The following is a 21,083-nucleotide window of genomic DNA, read 5'->3' on the forward strand; positions in this document are numbered from 1 at the left end:
AAAACCTTTTACTGAAGCATTATGTGATATGGTTTTGGTTTGTTGCTGCGTTAGTACAAGTCGGAAATCAAACCTGTCCGTTAAATTTACTACCAGCCAAACACAATTGCATCAGGGAATGAACCCGGGCTGCTTTTGCAAGATGAATGTGTTTAAATCACTGCTCTGACCTGACAGCCTGATTGCACTTTGGCATCGAGTTAAGCGTCAAATTTTAAACAATCTTCAAAAACTACGGTTTTCACTTCATGAAGTAACATGAAATTAAATTGGATTAATCTTTAAGACACATTAATTTTCCTATGTACTAGGTAAAGGTGTATGCACAGCTCTACACATGCATTTGAGATAAACTGATAACATATGAAAAATTATAAAATAACTGCATGTCTTAAATCAATAAGCGTGATATTGGAATTTTTAATTTAAATTTTAAATTGTAATCCTTCATTATAAATGAAACAACGAACATTTATTTTAATAAATCATTTTTTATGCACTTAAGGGTGATATTTGTTACTATGCATAGAGACATCCGTGTCTTTGAATGAAGTTGTTTGTACAAAATCATAGTGGTTAAACATCATAGAAACACATGTTACTGTGAAACCATTTATTTTTGTCAGCACGAAATTTCGTCATAGTAAATTTCATAGACAGATTCATTTAATTGTTTCAGAGATGAAACTTAGCTATTATTTTTAAGAATTGGTTGTACGAGTATGCACTAAAGTATCTTTTGTTTCTTAAAGTGATTGCATTTTAAGAGTGTGTTATGTATGACATTGAAATCATTATTGTTCGTCTCACTTATATTAGTCTAACCATTTATGACGTATGAGCTTTAACAAAACATATCGTGTATGGAATGAATAACAGGTAGACGTTAGATAGTTTGAAAAGGGCCAAGCATAAATATCTTACTAGAACATGTAGATTGGCAGCGAACGTTCGTGTATTTTGTTTTTGTACTGTTCGTTATCAGTTTGAATAATTGTGTGAAATTATTTGTATATGTATATTTTATTTTGCTTATGCTGATGTTGTGTTTTTAATAGTTATTTAATTATTAATTATTTAATTATTAAAAAAGATAGCTATTATTAATTATTTAATTATTAAAAAAGATAGCTAAGTTTTATTTCATACAAATTAATTATAGAAAAGCTTTGCCACCTATGCTTGCAAACATTAAGACTTGCTTTCACCTTATCAGTGCACGGCCGACATTATTGCAGCTCTGTCTCAATTTCAAATCTAGGTCGAGCACGAGTGTCGAAAACATCGACTGCAAATAACTGAATGCTGTTCTATGATTTACAATGAAATGCAAAATAAAGTAAGGTGTTTGATGTTTTAAATTCATTTATTTACAATTCAATTCACTGTAGAACATATTGTTTGAAAAAGTAATAATTCAGCAAAGTTAGTTTATATCATTAAATAAGTTAAACTTGTTAAATGTTTATATGTTATTAAATGCTTGAAACTTTTGTCTTAGATTCCCTTTTTGGTTTTGGTAATATGCAAATTATTTCTTGATATGAAGGTGATAGCTGAGGTAATTAAGTGTTTAAGAAAATATCACAACCATTGGTTTGATCGAATGTGTTTGGTCTTCAAAGAGGCTTCGTGTAAAACTACCGTGTACCATGTATGTTGTTTGTACGAGCACGAGCATAATGCAAAAGTGTTTATTTGTACATGTTGCCTTCATGCATCTGTCGTATTAACTTAAAAGTACATATACACTCATAAACAAACTTAAGAACCAAGAATACGTACATAAACATATAACCAAATCCCACTCAGACCTTGTATAGACAGTTATCGGCTTTCAACTTATGAGATATAGAAATGGTCTCTACAATGTATATTTATTAAAGAAAATAACTTATTATTTCAGGCTCTTCGTTTTCGATATTGTTCTTTTATTGAGCCAGTTTAGCACAAGTGATGCAGACTATGAATGCGTGTGCAACTACGATATTTTACAAGCAGTACATCAACTGGTACGACTTTTTATACACCAATACAAGATGTAATTAATCAGCTATTACATGCACAAAGAAATACCACATTAAACAAATCACAAGTGCGCATTATATATATTATGAAGGGTTTTGTGTAAGATGGCGAAACAAGTACTAAATTTTCTTAACAAAACCTGCCAATCACACGAGATACATCAACTACCATGTTTTGGATTCAACTTACGGATTTGCTGGATCAAAATATAGGAAAAATTACCTCCTAACGACGGTATAAACACAATACCAATTCAATTGTTGAAGAACACGTTAATAATTATACATATTTTCGTATTACGGTAAGATAAATGTGTAACGTTGTTGCGAGGTTCCTTTTTTATGCTCCCCCAAAAAAATTTGGGGGAGCATATAGTCGCCGCTTCGTCAGTCCGTGCGTGTGTCCGTCCGTGCACATTTTTTGTCCGGGCTATTTCTCAGCATATAATGACCGGAATTCAATTAAACTTGATGGAAAGCTTCACTACCAAGAGGAGATGTGCATATTAGCAGCCGGTTCTGGTCGAATGATTTTTCACAGAGTTATGGCCCTTTGAAATTTTCCATTAACTGTACATATAGTGCAATTCTTGTCCGGGGTATTTCTCAGCAACTAATGACCGGAATTCAAGAAAACTTTATGGGAAGCTTCACTGCCAAAAGGAGATGTGCATATTATCAGCCAGTTCTGGTCGGATGATTTTTCACAGAGTTATAGCCTTTGAAATTTTCCATTAACTGTTCATATAGTGCAATTCTTGTCCGGGCTATTTCTCAGCAACTAATGACTAGAATTTAACGAAACTTTATGGAAAGATTCACTACCAAGAGGAGATGTGCATATTATCAGCGGGGTCTAGTCAGATGATTTTTCACAGAGTTATGACCCTTTGAAATTTGCCATTAACTGCACATATAGTGCAATTCTTGTCCGGGCTATTTCTCCCCACCTACTGACTGGAATTCAATGAAGCTTTATGGGAAGCTTAACTACCTTGAGGAGATGCGCATGTTATTTGTGGGTTCTGGTTAGATGATTTATTTAGAGAGTTATGGCCCTTTGAAATTTGTAAGTTGCTAAACCATCCATCGTATTATTTTGTCCAAAGTTATGCCCCTCAAGACGTTTCCCTTTTATCTGAATATATAGTGCAATATTGTGACAAAAAAACCTTTGGGGAGCATCACCCGTCTCCGACGGTTTCTTGTTTCAATATGCGTTATAACGCGGTGTTTCAACCTTCGCACATCTTGCTGGTTCCGAATTAATTATCGAATCCCTTCAAATCCCGCAATAAAAAAGCTCGTCGAGTCATGCGATACAACCAACATGCGGAAAAGAACAACAAAGACAATGAAAGTGTAAACTTTTCGAAAATATGTGAATATTGTAAAACTGGCAAATGCATGATTCGGATTAAAGAACCGATATCTATTTCATCCATCCAGCAATTTATTCGAATTTTTAAATATGTACATTGACATAAATATGAACAGATATAGTGTGCTGTTTGCAAAACCTGCGATGAGCCAATGCCGATGGGTCTGTAAAACGTATACATAATTTAGATTTAGAAACGTTATCAACATAACGAACTACAATTCATACAGTCTTCTTCTGATTCAGAATATGAAAAAGACAAGAAAACCCAATTTCCAGATACTTGGTCAAAAATAGCGAGTAACATACATGGCTTAATCTATATGTGAACGGATCATTATATTGCATTGATATATACATGTTGCATGCTAATGCTTATAATTTTTGTGACATCATACGGATGAATGTAAAAAGATGAGATGTACACTAGTGATTTTCCGTGAAATCCGTTCATAATCGGTTCCTAATCTTAATTAAGATAGCACATAGCGTCATGATTCATATTTTATTAGAACTGAATACGTGTTTTTTGCGTGTATAATGCTGCAAAAACTCATAAACTTAATAGCATAAAAGTAACAGGCAGGTAAACTACTGCGGTTGTCGGCTTCGAGACTCAAACTCATTTTTTTAAATTTGTAACAACGTGATAATTATCTGAATGAGATTGAACGATGATTTTGAGACACTTATTTGTAAATAGTTGCGTTGACACAAACTTATGTTTGACTTATATTAAAACCAGTATTGTACCAGTTAGACCATGCATGAATGCGCATGCAAATGTTTTGTTTTGTTACTTGTAAACACAACGCTGCCTTTCATTTTTTTGCAGGAAGATGCCGGTTCATCTTTGTTTGGTTATATGTCTGAGTTTGACTGCAAACCGGAAGCACCAAATGTTCAGTCATCAGGTGGATGGTATGCTGTCATGTACGAACACAACGTAGGAACTATTTACATCCCTATCTTTTTATCTCAATAGCTCACAAAGTAGACACGTTGGGCTTTTGGGGCGCATTTGTACTTGTGTGAGTACTATGAAAACTACTCAAAGGCAACTCCTCTCAAAATACTAGGCACATAGGTTTAATATTTGTTGTGTAGCATCAGTAAATAAAAACCATCAAAAGCGAACCCATTGGTTCAAATTTGCCACGCCAAGGGGTTACAATGTTTGAAACAAACTATTTTGTATACTTAAACAATATTGTCGTCTTAAACCGCAAGGCTCAGACGTTTAATATTTGGTTTGTAAGAGGACAATGTTCAACTTTTATGTTTGTTCTAATCATGCCCGTTGAATAAATAATGGCTTCATCACAGGAGTCAAATGGTTCATATTGACAGCAAAACTTGCAAAATTATTAATGACATAAAGTCTGGAGCTCTGCTATTTTGTATTCAACATCATATATTGTTCCTGTAAAATGTTCGTTTAAAGCCAAATTTAAATATATACTTTATTTACAAACACATCTTAATATGTTCTTTAAAATAACATGACTTAGATGTATTTTGCACGTACCAGTTGTTCAGACAATGACGCTGGGGCGAAATTGGCCCGGATGAACATGTTTTACAAGGACTTTCTCAGAAAAATAAATAAACAACAACATTTTCGCGATTTATCCCCATCATAGCCTTCTTGTGGCCTTCTTGTCATATTTTAAAGGGTTAACAACGATTTTTTTTTCAAATGAGATAACAATAATTTTAAGGATATACAATATCATACGAGTTATCGATTCATACCATGATTTTCATTTTTGTAAATTTGGAATGTAATTAACACAACAGCACACGGGTTTGAAACATAGTGACCTTATTTAATTCATTTGTTTTTCACATTAATTCACAAATCAGTTTCAAAACAACCAACGATTGTTTTGCATGCCATACAACAAGAATAACAGATCATTATTTCCTTATATATTTGTTATGAACAACCTTAGTTTTATCATGCAAACGATTATAACACTAAACAAAAAAGTTTAAAATGAAATAAATGTACAAAGCCAACAAAACACAGCGTGGGTATTGTGATCAATTCCGATAGTAAATGACTTTTTAATTATTGCCTTGACATTACAGCATTTGGCAACCAATATTTTCGTTTAAACGGTTTAATGTTACAATGATTGCATCATTAACTGTTTAACCAAAAATACATACTCTAAATTGAAAAAGGCTTTAAATATCAAAGTCGAATCACATAAATGCACACTGCAGCGGTCCGTTTTCTGAGATAATAACTTTAAATTATATTTTGAAAAAGCAACACAACTTTTTTTAGTTTAAAATGTGTTTCCTTGCCATTGCACTCTTTATACAGCTGGGATTTGTTAAGGAAACATCCAACGTCCAATCCCTGACATGTCCCGGGATCATTCCAGCAACAGATATGTGTAAGTAAATTTCGCCATTTTATAAAATAGTATTTTTAATGTTCTTCAGACTGTGAGAGGACATTAACAACTATAATACCCTATTCAAAATTGTTCCAATTATTAACATAAACGAGTTTGATTTGGGCAGAAAATCGAGTATACAAATAATTTTAATAGTTGATCAAATTTGATAATCACCGTTTATTGCATAATGTAGCGTGTTTCTTGCTAATTGTACATAATTGCATCAAACAGAACCGATGAGACTGAGAAGGTACTTATACACTAAATTACGAACGACTTAACTAAAATATCTGAATCAAAGTTTCCACTTGAAAATAGCCCTACGAAAAAGTACGAAACAACCTCCAGTCAACTTTTATATAGAGGCCAAAATTACCACTTGTACGTGCGTTAAAACACAAATCTTAACCGTGGGAACTACCCGCAAATGACGACTAAACAATTTACATGACGTGAAAAATTTAATGGTTTTTTGTTTCTACCAAAAACAAAAGTACCCATACAGTTCCGTGTAAGGGCGAACATTAGAGCATTCAAAATTATAGTTAAATATCGACAACTTCATCAACTACAAAACCAACAACTGCCTATTCGCGAACACCATAACTACATCTACATATACTACAGCAAAATCAAGTCTTTAAAAGCAACGAATACTACAATACCAACAGCTACATGTGCTACCACACCAACGAATACATCAACTGCAACACTAAAAGCTAACTGTTTTAAACAACAACAACTGCATCAACTACACCAGCGCCGTCTTATTTACAAACAGCTACATCAGCTATCACACCATAAATACAGGGTACATGATCAACGGGTTTCACAGGGGTTTGAACACGGATTGGACAGAATGTAAACAAACCTTTTATATCTTTATTTTTGCAAATATCCCACGTTATGAAAATACATTTGCAAAAACATAAGGGCATAAAAGACAGTTTTTCTTGCGGTTTATGCCGATATCTTAAGATTTAAGAATTAATTATTTAATACGTCTGACATCGGTGCCAAAAGTTCACGTTGCGTGCAGCATAACCGTGGAAATGAATGATGTACACATTGCAGTTTTGACCAAGAACACTGGCTTATTAAATAATGTTGATGTATTAATCATTGTAATAAGCAGCATTACAAACTGTCTTTTATGCACTAGTTGAAAGCAATACTTATCGGTGTGTTTAACTCTGAAAGTCACGTGATCCTGCACCCTGAATAACTACATCTTATGAACACCAACAAATGCATTTACTAAAACAACTACCTTTCATCTACTATAGCAACAAATGCTTCTTCAACTACAACAACAACAGCTAGAACTTAATCAACTACATCTACGACACCAACCACAACGACGACAAAAACTGCAACAAATACTACTCCATTATTCCAATCATTAGGTGCTATATTGACTTGCTTACCGGCGTGCGATATCATCACCAAAAAGCTGCGATGAATATCGCACAAAAAGTGCATACAAATGTGCTTGTACTTCAATGAGTTGGGTTTAAGAAAACACTAACATGTCATATAAATTTGACGATTAGCAAGCTATAACAATGCAAAAGCAGCTTCAAACTTTATTTACTAAAGTTATCATCAATACCAAAGATTCTCAATCTTTTCCTATATTTTGATAGCACGACCTACCACTTTTCTTACCAAAGTCGCTGATTTGCTAACGAAAGATTAAATATTTTGCATTAATTTTCCTTTTCATTCTGGAAAGCATTTGTATTAATCGTTTCGTTAACATGGTGTATTTTTTCTATCACTGGGAATTGGAGTTTGGTTTCCTGTTCTCTTACAAAAAGGCGCACCGTACAACCAGAGTTAACAGCAGTCGCCTGCGACGACAATTTGTAATTACTTGCGAAAGTGTCTTTATCAATAAAAGTCAAAACTACTTTCCACTTCTAATTTCTTAAAACCTTATCTTATTTTAGACCGACTTACTTATGGGTGAAAAAGAATGTGTTAATATGTTTATATTTAACCTAATTATTTCAGATGGATCGACGAGCCTTCTGTATCCTCCAGGTATTGTATGCCGTCTTGTTTTATCATTTAGTTCTGAATTATGTTATATGTAATATATTGATCAAACTTGTTCATTTTTGTCACCGTTATCCCTATTGATGTTTTCATTATTCATTAACATATAAGTATATTTTATAACAGAGACAAACATTCAATGCAAGGCAGACTTTTATCTTAAGGACAACAATAAAGTATATTTTGTTCGATTTACTATCACTTGACAGTAGGGATGTTGAGCTATACACTGCATTTTTGTTAAATTATATACTGTGATGATCTCGGTGTACTCCGTTGTACTCTAATGCTGCTCAGCGGTATTTGTTCATATATCAGTATGAAGCCTCTAGCTATATAATTACGTTCCATGACGTATGCACCCGTGACCCATGGCATGTAACCCTCAGGCCTACAGAAAAACTTTAGTGCTCCTCTTTCAACATCATCGACATGTCGCTCAGAATCGCGATACCTATTTATACCCATATCAATACTTTTGATGTTTCTTGTCAACATTACTTTTTCTCCTACTGAAGTAGAAGCGATTGTGTTTTGCTCAGGTGTAGATTTAGAGACCGCTTGTGCACATTCGTTTTTTTCTGTCGAAGAAACTCTAATTTGCCCTTAATATTTTTTTTGTGTATCAATTATTTGATAAAGAAAACTCACCGTTTAAGTGAACAACAACGACGAAATGATCAGTTATGTTCACTGTTTGAAGACAAATGTGTAAACGACTTAATTATCTTGAGATTCTGACGTTTTGATTGTGACTAAACATCCATTTTGATACTGGAAAAAATGTATTTATTTAACAAATATATCTTTCTCTGATTATTCGTGAATAAAATATTAAAATCGTTTTTATCAATGCATGTACATAAATGATCAGACGAACAATTTAATATGTATCGACAAAAACAACAGAGCGACTCAAGACGCTAATTGTATGATTCTTTTCACGATGCAGCCATATCGTTTCTTAAGAGGCTTTAACATATTAAATCATATGCAGACATTTATTTAAACCAACTGATGCAGAAAATTTTATGTTATTTATGAATGCACTTGTTTTTATTTAAAAGTTCTCATTCATAAAATCATAAAGTCATAGAATAGGTCATCAAAAATAGTTGAGCCTCGTTCTATAAAAAGGGGGTTAAATGAATGTGCGTAAAGTGAAGTGACAGATTACACTGTGCAGCCCGCACAAGCTAATCAGGGGCGACACTTTCCACCTAAACAGGATTTTTGCTTAGAAGAGACTTTCTGTAAACGAAAAAAATCATAAAAGCGGAATGTTTCGTCCCTGATTAGTCTGTGCGGACTGCACAGGCTAATCCGGGACGACACTCTAGGCGCATTCATTAAACACTCTTTTATAACTTTCCGCATTCTTGTGCTGACTATTCAGACGTCTATATTATCTAAGGTAATAAGGTAAATTTGTCAGACAACAAATGTATAAATGTGTTGATTAAAATGTTTCGTTTCATTACGTATGTTAAACATTTAACTTCAAGTTGTGTAAATGATATTGAATGGCGAATAACCAAATACATTGAATCTATAATAATGATGATTGTTTCATACTGAATTGATACTTTTGTTGTAGTCACGACACATATGCCAATTCCAACTACAACCAGAACAACTACCTTCAAGCCAGGTCAGTTTAATTATATCCCATATGGAAGCATTGGCTAAGATATGCCAAATGAATAAATATATTATTTATAACAATTTAGAGTAGAGTATTTTAGTTGTGCAAAGAAATGAATACAACTAAATTAGTAACTTAATCTATGTTTAGTTGTCTAAAAACATCGATTTTGATTATGGTAAGTCCGGGTTGGTGTTTTATGATCGAAAACTAAGGCGTCTTAATCAGAATATAAAAAAGCCATCTGGCTAAAACTGGGCTTTTGTGGCGTTTGCATGTATAAAGTCGTTTCTTAATTACTAACTTTCAATGGTTAACTTTATAGTGGTTACTTAAAACAGTTAATTTACTCTACAATAGTGGAATTATTTGCTTGAAAAAGTTAAGTGACTATTTGAGAGATGAATAACATCGAACAATATCAGTTATTTTCACTATTTAAAAGAGCATTTGAAAATTGAACATTATTTTAATATTGTAACACAAATTGTCCCTTGATAAAAGAAAAATGTTTATATCTATGAATCATTACTTGTCCTTATTTTTCCCGTTCAATATATTTTTCCTCGTTTGTAGTTATTTGGGTCGAGGGCATCCCACTCCACACCGTTCAGATTTTATAAATATTATATGCATATTTCAACGCACATTTATACATGTGTACAATTTTGGCCTTTACATTATAATTCAAACAATATTTGTCATAGAGATATTTGACAATAACATTAATTATCTTATCTTATCACAACTACTACAAAAGAGGTAACAATAGTTCCTATTCATTACTTTCACGTATATCATGACCATAGATAATTTCGTTTAGAAAATTACATTGAAAGGACAGGTACGATTTTGATGCTTTAAGAGTGGATCTAGTTGGGTTCATTTCACAATTATAAATATACATTTTGATCAAATAAATATAAGGTTTAATGGTCCAATTGTATTTGGATGTCCCAGTATTCATGAAGACTCCAAAATATTTGTTAAATGATTACATCCAGAAAACGATTTTACTACCAATTAAATTGACGTTCTTACATTCCCAAAATAAATAATCCATAGTTTTACATTCAGTTTGTCAAAATGTGTTGTTGGCTAAGTGTCATATCCAATTTTATTAAAAAATAAACTGTATCTATGATTACATGTAAACCACTGTAAATTCGTATCTCGAGTAATCAGAAAAGGCATTTTAAACATATATCGCAATTATAGTGTTGCAATACAATTAAACAAACATATTCAACCATGTATTTATGCACACTGGCGAAGACTTATCTATGGTAATTATTTCATACGTAGGTTTTGTATCCTTTGTGTTTACTAAGATGGGCCGTAAGCTAGTGGGAATAAAGGGGTTCGTACAGAAAGTGTCATTAAAAATGTTGAGCTTCATGTAACCTTTAAGTACATAAATAATTCCTAAAAAAAGTAAGTAGTTCGGATTGAAGTTTTATACTTTGCAAGAACCGTCATAACGGTACAAAGTTAAAAGTTCGGCGTTGTGCATCAAGTCACCGACAAAATGAACGCCATAAGAAAACGTCCTAAAGGCAAGGCTCTAATATAACATAACATACTACTATTAGTACTACTATTACTACTACTACTACTGCTGCTGTTGTTGTTGCTGTTGCTGCCTTTATGACGTTTTCATTGGCTGATTAATTTGAGGGAACAAGATAGTATTTGATTGGCTGACTAACTCGTGGCCACGAGTTAGCTAAGTCGGGATCTCGAGATAGAAAAAAGAGGAGTGCAATTTAAAAAAAGAGGAGTGAATGTCACCTCTATGCCACCGTAATTAGGGTTCCCATGGGAGAGTATTTTTGTTGTTTTATGTGCTCATTACACTTAATTTAATAATGACATCAACTATTTTAGATTGATACTTGTAATAATGGTATTACATATCTTAAGATCTATAACGTTGATTACGCATAAATATTACCTGATCAAATAATTATATAAATTCGTCTGTATTATTCATGAATGACAATCAAAAACCAACCGAAGCAAAAAAAAGCTGATATTAAAACAGACAGCTCAATGTTTTTAGACAAAACACCTTACACCGATTAAACGCTTGTTTTATTTTTCATGTATTTCATGATTGAGTCATGCTGTTTATTGTTAATCGGTCAAGGACATTTATCAAAACCGACAAATACACAACGCTTTATTAAATTCATTAAAGCACAAGTTTTATCTAATAACTTTGCTTCATTCTTAAAACAAGCAGTACAACTCATCATTAATATTCATGTGTGCTTACTATTCAAACTTATTAACTGTGATAATATGGTGAAATGGATAGCCAATTAATGTATTATTGTTTACATTGTGCCGTTTTATTGCGTATGTTTAACATGTCAGCTTTTGAAAATGTGCATATGTGATTTCACATAACCATATACATTGAATATATGAAAATAAGTATTTTCTTTTGCTGACTTTTTTACATTTGTGTAGTCACTACACAACGATCTATTACATCTACAATAAGAACTACAACCTCAACGCCAGGTCAGTGTTATTTTGTACCTAACGGATGTATCTTCTAAGGAATATAAAACAAAGAGATACATTATTTTACATGACGAGTAATGGCATTGAAAATTGATACTTTTGTTGTAGTCACAACACATACACCTGTTCCAACTACAATCTTCAAGCCAGGTCAGTTTTATATTATACCAAACGGATATTCATTAGATATGCCAAACAAAGAAATTTATTGTTTAATTTGTGAGAAACAGAAATTAAAAAATTTGTCAAATTATATTGATCGGTTTATAAACATCGATTTTGAATTCTAATGCAAAGGGATCGATCCAAGAAAAGCAATAGTTCGGCTTGTTCGGTAGTCACAACTCAGACCGACACGTTTTAATTGACCGAAATATAATGCTTCTTAATGCGAATATAACAAAATCCGTCTTATTATCAATGTATATTTCTGTCGTGGGAATTTCACTTAGCATGTTTAGTGCTAAATCAATAGTAAATATAACAGTCTTTTCTTAATTGTTGATCGAAAGACTTGCAAAGGCTTTATTATCTTACCGAGTTTGATTTGATAATTATCCATATTGTTTTTAACTTGTTTTTCTTTGTCAGGAGCGTCGGTATACTAGTTGAATAAGAATGCATACACTGTTGTTTTAACCTTTGCCATTGGTTTGAAAAATGTCAAAACTTATTTTGTATTGAAAGAATTGAGCACAACTTATTGATTTGAAAAAAACTGTTTTGTCTTGCAAAAAAAATACTAAAAAGTACTGATTATTTATCGGGCTCATATAGTTCTTGTTTTTGTTTTTTGAGTGTCTAAATATTAGTTATTACATTTTGAAAACAAGTATATGTGGCAAACGTTATAATGTCAATGTTATATTGTGGCTGTTTCGCATGGCATTTATATTTCTCAGTAAGTCTGTTTGATTACAAACCCTGTTGATAATAAAACGATTTTTCAAAACGTAGACATTCTTTTAACCATTATTTACAACTGTTACAGTTTTACCAGTGATGCAATCATTAGCTCGACTTTTTGAAGAAAAATGAGAGCTATACTACTCGCCCCGGCGTCGGCGTCGGCATCGCCGTCGGCGTTGGTAAAAGCTTTTTATAAAGTCAAATAACTTTAATACTATCAAAGATAATTAACTCAAACTTTGAATACTTCTTCATGGCAACAAGACAATTGTGTATGTCAAGTTGCATAACTCTGTCAGCATTATTGCTATCATACTTGCAACACTTACTAACTATCATAAGGGGACTGTGCAGGCAAAGTTATGTAACTCCGACTGGCATTTTGACAGAATTATGGTCCCTTTTATACTTAGAAAATTTAAAAAAATGGTTAAGTTTTGTGTGTTGGTCCATTTTACTCCTAAAGTATCATAGCTATTGCTTTCAGACTTGGAACATATTGACGGAATTATGGCCCTTTTTTGACTTAGTAACTTTGAATATTTTGTTAAATTTTGTGTTTAGATGCACTTTACTTCTAAAGTATCAAGGCTATTGCTTTCAAACTTCAAATTCTTTCTTACTATCGTGAAGATACTGTAACTGGCAAGTTGAATTTGACATTGACCTTTGAAAGACCTTGAATTTTGAGGTCAAATAAGTAAAGTTTGCTTAAATTGCCATAACTTCTTTATTTAGGATCAGATTTGGTTCATACTTTGACAAAACAACACTTACCTGACATACCACAATCGACTCCACCCAAACCATCCCCCACGCCCCCCCCCCCCAGAATCCCCACCCCCTCCCCCAAAAAAGTTTGTTTGTCCTTTTCATGCCCCCGGTAGGGTGGCATATAGCTGAACTGTCCGTCAGTCTGTGCGTCCGTCCGAAAACTTTCACATTGGTCATAATTTTTGCAATATTAAAGATAGTAACTTGATATTTGGCATGCATGTGTATCTCATGGAGCTGCACATTTTGAGTGGTGAAAAGTCAAGGTCAATGTCATCCTTCAAGGTCAAAGGTCAAGGTCAAAGGTCAAATTTTGCAATATTGAAGATAGATACTCGATATTTGGCATTCATGCATATCTCATGGAGCTGCACATTTTGAGTGGTGAAAGGTCAGGGTCATCCTTCAAGGTCAAAGGTCAAGGTCAAAGGTCAATTTTTTCAATATTGAAGATAGCAACTCGATATTTGGCATGCATGCGTATCTCATGGAGATGCACATTTTGAGTGGTAAATGTCAAGGCATCCTTCAAGGTATAGGTCGAAGGTCAAATTTTGCAATATTGAAGATAGCAACAAGACATTTGGCGTGCATGCGTATCTCATGGAGCTGCATATTTTGAGTGGTGAAAGGTCAAAGTCAAGGACATCCTTCAAGGTCAAAGGTCAAATTTTGCAATATTGAAGATAGCAACTTGATATTTGGCATGCATGTGTATCTCATCGAGCTGCATATTTTGAGTGGTGAAAGGTCAAAGTCATCCTTAAAGGTCAAGGTCAAAGGTCAAATTTGCAATATTGAAGATAGCAAATCGATATTTGGCATGCATGCGTATCTTATGGAGCTGCACATTTTGAGTAGTGAAAGGTCAAGGTCATCCTTCAAGGTCAAGGTCAAATTTTGCAATATTGAAGATAGCAACTCCATATTTGGCATGCATGCGTATCTCATGGAGCTGCACATTTTGGGTGGTGAAATTTCAAGGTAATCCTTCAATGTCAAAGTTCAAATATATGGCTTCAAAGCGGTGCAGTAGGGGGCATTGTGTTTCACGAACACAGCTCTTGTTTTTTCTTGTTTTTGAAATATCATCTTATAAATGACCACACACCCACATTAATCCCCCTCTCCACCCCTCCACAAAAAACACAAATTTTTATTATTTTATTTTTGAAAGACCGTCCAACCATCCCACCCAAGCTATTGCTATCAAACTTGAAATATAATCTTATTAGTTTGTTTTATGTCTTTACAAATGTTCAATAGATTGTGGGAAATATACCTGAACTCAGAATCGACTATAATGTCCCACTTCTTTAAAACATTAGCGATCACTATGTTTCAATTATGGTCCTCTTCCAGTTAAAATATGACTATATTACCTTGACCTTATTGAATATGAACAGTTTCCTCATGATACTGTCAAGCACTCGAAAAGTCGAACGCGCTGTCTTCTGACAGCTCTTGTTTTATATGAAGTGTTCGAAAGTTGTGCCTTCCAAATGACCCATCTAAGGTAACCACTCCTTTACCAATCAGCTTGTTGTCAGTATGCTTTAACGTTCAAATAATAAATGCTATATATTGATTGGTTGAGCAAATGTACCTTAATCGACCATGTGTGTATGTTTACAGTTTACTGTTTATTCATACACTCAACACATTACATATGTGGTAAAAGGTACTAGCATGTATATATAATGTGTATATGTGTTAGATTACTAAATATGGTTATGTAAAATAAAGCTTTTAGGAATAGAGTGTTGAAAACGTACATTCAAACACATGAAACAGTCTGTGGTAAGGCATTGCTTTTAATTATTAAGTGCTCGACTACACGGATGCAATACAGCCGTTTCATTGGTAAAAGTAAAGAATATATTCTAAATAAATTTAAACTATGAAAATACGCATTCCATAATAATCAATGTTGAGTATTAAATCCTCAATTCTTTTAAATTGAGCTTTTCCATGATGTTTGCTATAAAGAAACACATTGTGTGTGCAACACAAATGTATGAACCCAGTCGATGCAGTCAATGTAATTGCAAAATATTAACAACATATCTAAGGCATGACTCCATGGCGAATACGTCATTTAAAAATGTACAGAGTAAGTTATCTACAACTGTTCGATTTTGTCGTTTGTGCACATTTGTGCTCGATAATGAAAGTATTTTTTAAATCATTTATTTAAATTTAAGGTATGAATGATTCAGATGGAAAGGGACAACGACAACGAGCGATGCATTGTATTGTAATGCGCATTGGGGGGGGGGGGGTTAGAGGGTTAGGGTAAAAGTTAGGGTTAGGGTTAGGGCTCGGGTTTGGGTTAGGGCTAGCCTTAACCCTAACCCTAACCCTAACCCGACCACTGACCCTAACCCTAACCATAACTCAGGGTTATCTTCCCTATTCCAGGCCTCGCTCGTTGTCGTTGTCCGCTTCCCTGAGTCAGACTTAATATTAATTGTAACATGAATTTGTTGGTTTCAAGTCGAATTCTTACGTTCCTAGTTTGCTTAGGTTTCGTTTCAGTTGTTCGTTGTTAATGATGTGAATGTCTTACAGACGGGGAGAAGTTACAGAAGTTTAAGGATCGCAGGCGGTTTAGGTCGAGCTCATTCAGCGGTCTAAAAGGTTCTCCGGACACCTTCACTCAATCTTATGACGTCCGGAAGTCGTTTTGTGCACCGATGACCAGTTACAGTTTTGAATTCAATATGTAGAAATATAACAGCAAATATACATGTAAACCGCATAAAACGTGTTGTTCTTTCTTTGTAAGTTATAGTTATTAATTTGAGAATATTTTTTCTCGATACAATCGTTAATTATAGTATAGATTTTAGGGCTGTTTTTGTTATTTCAGGAGGGAATATTTGTCTTGCCTGTACGGATTCTCCTCGGACCCAAGAATGCCTCTACACTATGACATGTGAAACACACGAGGTACACATTTCAAATTGGTAGGCTAATACCTTACTTCACTAAATTGTGAAGCTTTCGTCACTTATCGCCGTGTCAGATTATTAATATTTTGTTTAGCACAATATCTTATATTGACAGCACATTTTGTCTTTTGTTAAGAAAAAATAAATTTTGTTTACTTTGATCAATTTTTATTGCGGCTTGTATGTTAAAAACCATTATTCATCTAAAGTCGTCGAAGTAAGTGAACGTACCAATCCCCTATCCGTATGCTTAAAATTGATATTGAATACTGATCTTAATGTATATTTTTGTGTTTTGAAACTAAAGAATTGCTATACCGACGCATTCGAGAATCCAAATGGTGACATCATTTTCAATATGGGCTGTCGTGATAATCAAGTAAGTATAGATGCCATTTAATGTTCATTTTCTATTTTTAACGTAACCCTTAATGAGACCTACATCGAGTTTTTCTGTATAAGATAACCATAGTGTTAAAAATGATACCTTTTGTACTTATTTAATTGTGATCGATGGTAAGATAGTATCTGCATATAGGTGACTTGACATTGGCGTGGTCGGTTATCAGTTTTCGTTTAAACACAATGCAAATATGCAAACTTTGTTTGGGAATATGCCCTGAAAATCGCTCGAGAATACCGGTTGTTTGTGAAATATTCATCGGGTTAGTGCTTTTTTGTTGTGCCATTTTGAGGCCTAGATATTTCATTTAATATTTCGAGTTTAAATATAGTTCTGACATCGTCCAATAAGATTTAAATAAAGAACTTGCAGGTTTAAGTCTGAATTACTCCCATGGATGTTTATTTTCCCTATATATTTGATAATATCTAATGAAATTCCTCGCAACTAGCTTTTTTATTTCATTTGTTATGTATTTTATGTTATTTGAAGTAGGAAACGTTATGTTATATATAGTTTAATTACGATTAGAATAAGTCAAATATAAAGCATTATGCTTAAGTGTTGCTATACATATTTTTATTAATGCACTGCAACTATTTTCACCGTATGCAATGACACGTATCATTTTCACAAGCTCTGTGGATCTTCCGGCAAACGAGAAGTGGTTAACAGATCATCCGGTAATACGCTGCTTTGCGCAGAGTGTTGCACTGAAAACATTTGTAACGCTGCCCTCTGTGGACAAACTGGTATTACAATGACTCCAATTTGCTTTGTTTGTTACGGCGTATGTAATGTATCTGATCTTTCATTTGATTTTTTTATATGTACTATTTGCAACTTTTTTGCTATGAATTCTCGTTTAACAATTACTCCAATGTGCTGTCTGTGTCCTGCGTTTATAACAGCATCTGCCGTAACTTATGCAGTTTATGCTATGCAGCCCGTTATTACAATGATCTAAATTTGCTGTTTGTATGACATTCTCGAATAACTGCATCTGATATTATGTATGCAATTTACCGGTATTTGATGCATTCTATTTCCTAAGTTGTAACTAGACAATTGAAAGATTGAACACAAATCGGTATCGATCCGTTTTAAATTTACTTGATTTGAGACTTATAATTGACAACCCGTTGCGTGTTATTTATCATAAGTTCACCTGTTCTGTTTTCATTTATATCTGTTTGACATTTATTCTCTCGTAACGATATTATGAACAAATAACGAACTCAACCGTACACACGGGCCTTATAACATGACCATCAAAGAAGCCTAATATATATAACTTTGTATTATATATATCTAGATACAAAATAACGACCGTGTGCAATTTGTTTTCCATGCTGGTGTCAAAGTCTCTTTAATGCACTGTTCATACATCCAGGTCTGCCCTATGTTGGCCCCGTGTGTTTCAAGTGCGATCAAGCAAGCACGCCGAGTTCGTGCAACCAGATAACACTCTGTGGACGGGATGAAGTATGTCTTATTCGCCATGGTCTCAGTATTTGAATTGGTGTTAATCACATACAAGACTGTTTAAAAAAATATAAACGACCAATTCACATAAATATATAGCACATTACATAAGGTTGTGGTCATAGTGGAGTTATCCTGTTTCATTGCGCATTTCAATTGAAAGTACAACTTAAATCATTTAATGGTGTGCCTTAGAATTTAGAATAAATGTCCTTTTCAACACACTGATAACTTTAAATGGTAAGGACTCCAAACAGCTAAAAATATCTGTATATCTTTATTTCTAATGAGAATTTCAATGTTAAGATATCGTTAATATATTTGTAGTACAGTACGTTTCAAATGTCCCGCACATAGATCGTAACTTAAACGTCGCAACCGACTCAGTCATGCTTAGTTTAATTTTTTATTAAGTATGCGTTGTTTACAAAAAATATTGTAACAAATTAAGATAAATACTACATACGTTTACTTACCATGTGTTTCAACATAAATTTGTGCACAGGTTTGCATCGTAGAGAAAATCATCGGTTTGCTGACCCACGCTACGCTATACAAGTCAGGCTGTTATCACAAAGCAGTAAGTAACCCTGTACCACTTAGATAGTTACGTATTTTTACGCATTTGTTGTCCCTTAGAAAAATAAATTTAATAAAAGATCTTTTTTCCAAGTTTTAAATGCTTCATTTACAACCATTAGACCCTTAGACTAAGCTTATATACTGATGAGCAGCAAACAGCATAAATGCTGAACAGCTTGCGAGTTATTCGCGGGCTATTCTGGTTTTATGCTGTTTGCAAACATAGTCATTTTCACTTTGCTTCTGAGTGGGAAAGGGGTTCGCAAACTAAACTTAATATTTGACGCGCATATAAGGTAGATGTTTATGTTCATTTGTTTCATTTCTATAAGTGTGATGTAATATTTTGGCATTGTTATATTTAACCATATCATTATTATACCTCCCCCACGTGCATAAAACCTTTCAATCCACTTATAACTACGAAAAAACTGTTTGAGCAAATTATCCAAAATACGTTTTGACAACATAATTAGGAAAGTACGCATGGGGCTTAACTAATTCATCGCTTAAACCACCACATTTTTATTATTAATATTAAGGTATTTGTAATGGTTGTTATTTGTGTTTTTATAAAGTGAACGTGTTCTTGTTTCATTTCTAAAGCAATGTGATAGGCACGCCCACAACCTAAGTTTGGTTGGACGGAAGAGATATGACAACACACTTATGTCAGGTAAGATTCGATAACACAAGAGTAATAACATATACACTATACATTAACACTAATCAAGTACTATTTGAGCCTTAACGACAGATTGCAAACATATGAGTTTATATGTTCACAAGTAAACGCTTGGCCAGTTACCAAATGGCATAAATTCTAACAACGAAGATACGCTGTATGCGAATATTTATGAAAAAGTGAGAATTTTAATAATTTTTTCTCAACTTAAAGTCTTTAAAACGTGAAAAAATAACCCAAAAGTTGTTAATAGATTTATATTTTCACAAATGTGGAATATTAATGATTTCAGGCTTTTAGTTATAATAACGCTGACGTGTATAGTACTATCAGTTGTATTTATAACTTATTATTTAGTTCTTCTGTGTCAGAAAATGGTTCGTTGCGTAGCATCAATGTATTAGTATTTTACTAGCTACATTACAGTAAAAACGCTGTTGACGCAAAATAACATGTTTTTGCTTCTTTATTTCAATACGGAACGTTTTGCAAATACAGTGTTGTGACTCTTACCTTTGTAACCATGGACACGCCTGAACCTTTTCCGGTAGGGTGTTGGCGACTGGAGCAGTGGCGCCAAAACATTAATTGACAAAGCATTAAATCCAATTAAATGTGTATTTGTGTCAAGACACGCGTTTGTCATGTGTACCCACGTAACAAGTCATACATAATTGCTATTTCTGACAATAATAGAACGCCAATGCATGATTGTTTGGTGTGCAATACCTCAATACACCGATAAACACAAAGCGTCTGCACATGCACACACGAAGTCAGCTAGAGTAACCGGACTTGAAATTTCGAGAAAACAATTGAAAATGGCACTGACTTGCTCTGTGAAAGATTGCAATTAAGAAACCGTTAGCCGCGTCTCTTCATGGTAATATATTCAAACAAAATGGTATACGTGTATAGTCGTTTTGATACGGAGAAAACCTCGCTATTGGATGGTCATTCATTTTGAAATGAAACATAAGCAATGAAAATATCTGTAATTCGAACGCAATTTGGTGATTTCCAAAAACAGACTCTCAATCATGTGCATAGTCATATAAATAACCGCATGTCCATGATAGTATAAAATTATTTCATGGATGCACGGTGAACAGTCAAAACTGTTTCCCAAGGTATCAGGAATGACTTTGGTACTGTTGCCCGAGGCCAATAGGCCGAGGGCAACAGTTCCAAATGTCAGCCCTGATACCGAGGGACAACAGTTTTGACTGTT

At 33.7% G+C, this 21,083-nt stretch overlaps 1 protein-coding gene across 8 annotated transcripts; it reads left to right on the top strand.

Moving 5' to 3' along the window:
• Window positions 1-933: 933 nt before the first annotated feature.
• Window positions 934-20,482, top strand: LOC127882407 (uncharacterized). 8 transcript variants are annotated; one of them, XM_052431032.1, is made up of 14 exons: window positions 934-949; window positions 1,262-1,339; window positions 1,944-2,012; window positions 4,244-4,341; window positions 7,839-7,868; window positions 9,481-9,534; window positions 12,169-12,210; window positions 16,616-16,695; window positions 17,005-17,076; window positions 17,738-17,852; window positions 18,494-18,585; window positions 19,091-19,165; window positions 19,774-19,843; window positions 20,351-20,482. In XM_052431032.1, exons 2-14 carry the CDS (start codon window positions 1,323-1,325, stop codon window positions 20,356-20,358), a joined length of 822 nt encoding a protein of 273 aa, XP_052286992.1. In that variant the 5' UTR covers window positions 934-949; window positions 1,262-1,322; the 3' UTR covers window positions 20,359-20,482. The 8 variants fall into 8 exon arrangements, with proteins under 8 accessions (XP_052286992.1, XP_052286993.1, XP_052286989.1 ...); XM_052431033.1 differs by having other exon boundaries at window positions 4,244-4,329; XM_052431029.1 differs by lacking the exon at window positions 934-949 and adding an exon at window positions 5,744-5,816 and having other exon boundaries at window positions 1,256-1,339; window positions 1,907-2,012; window positions 4,244-4,354.
• Window positions 20,483-21,083: the final 601 nt, after the last annotated feature.

This window comes from Dreissena polymorpha, chromosome 5, assembly GCF_020536995.1.
Source record: "Dreissena polymorpha isolate Duluth1 chromosome 5, UMN_Dpol_1.0, whole genome shotgun sequence".
Classification (NCBI taxonomy): domain Eukaryota; kingdom Metazoa; phylum Mollusca; class Bivalvia; order Myida; family Dreissenidae; genus Dreissena; species Dreissena polymorpha.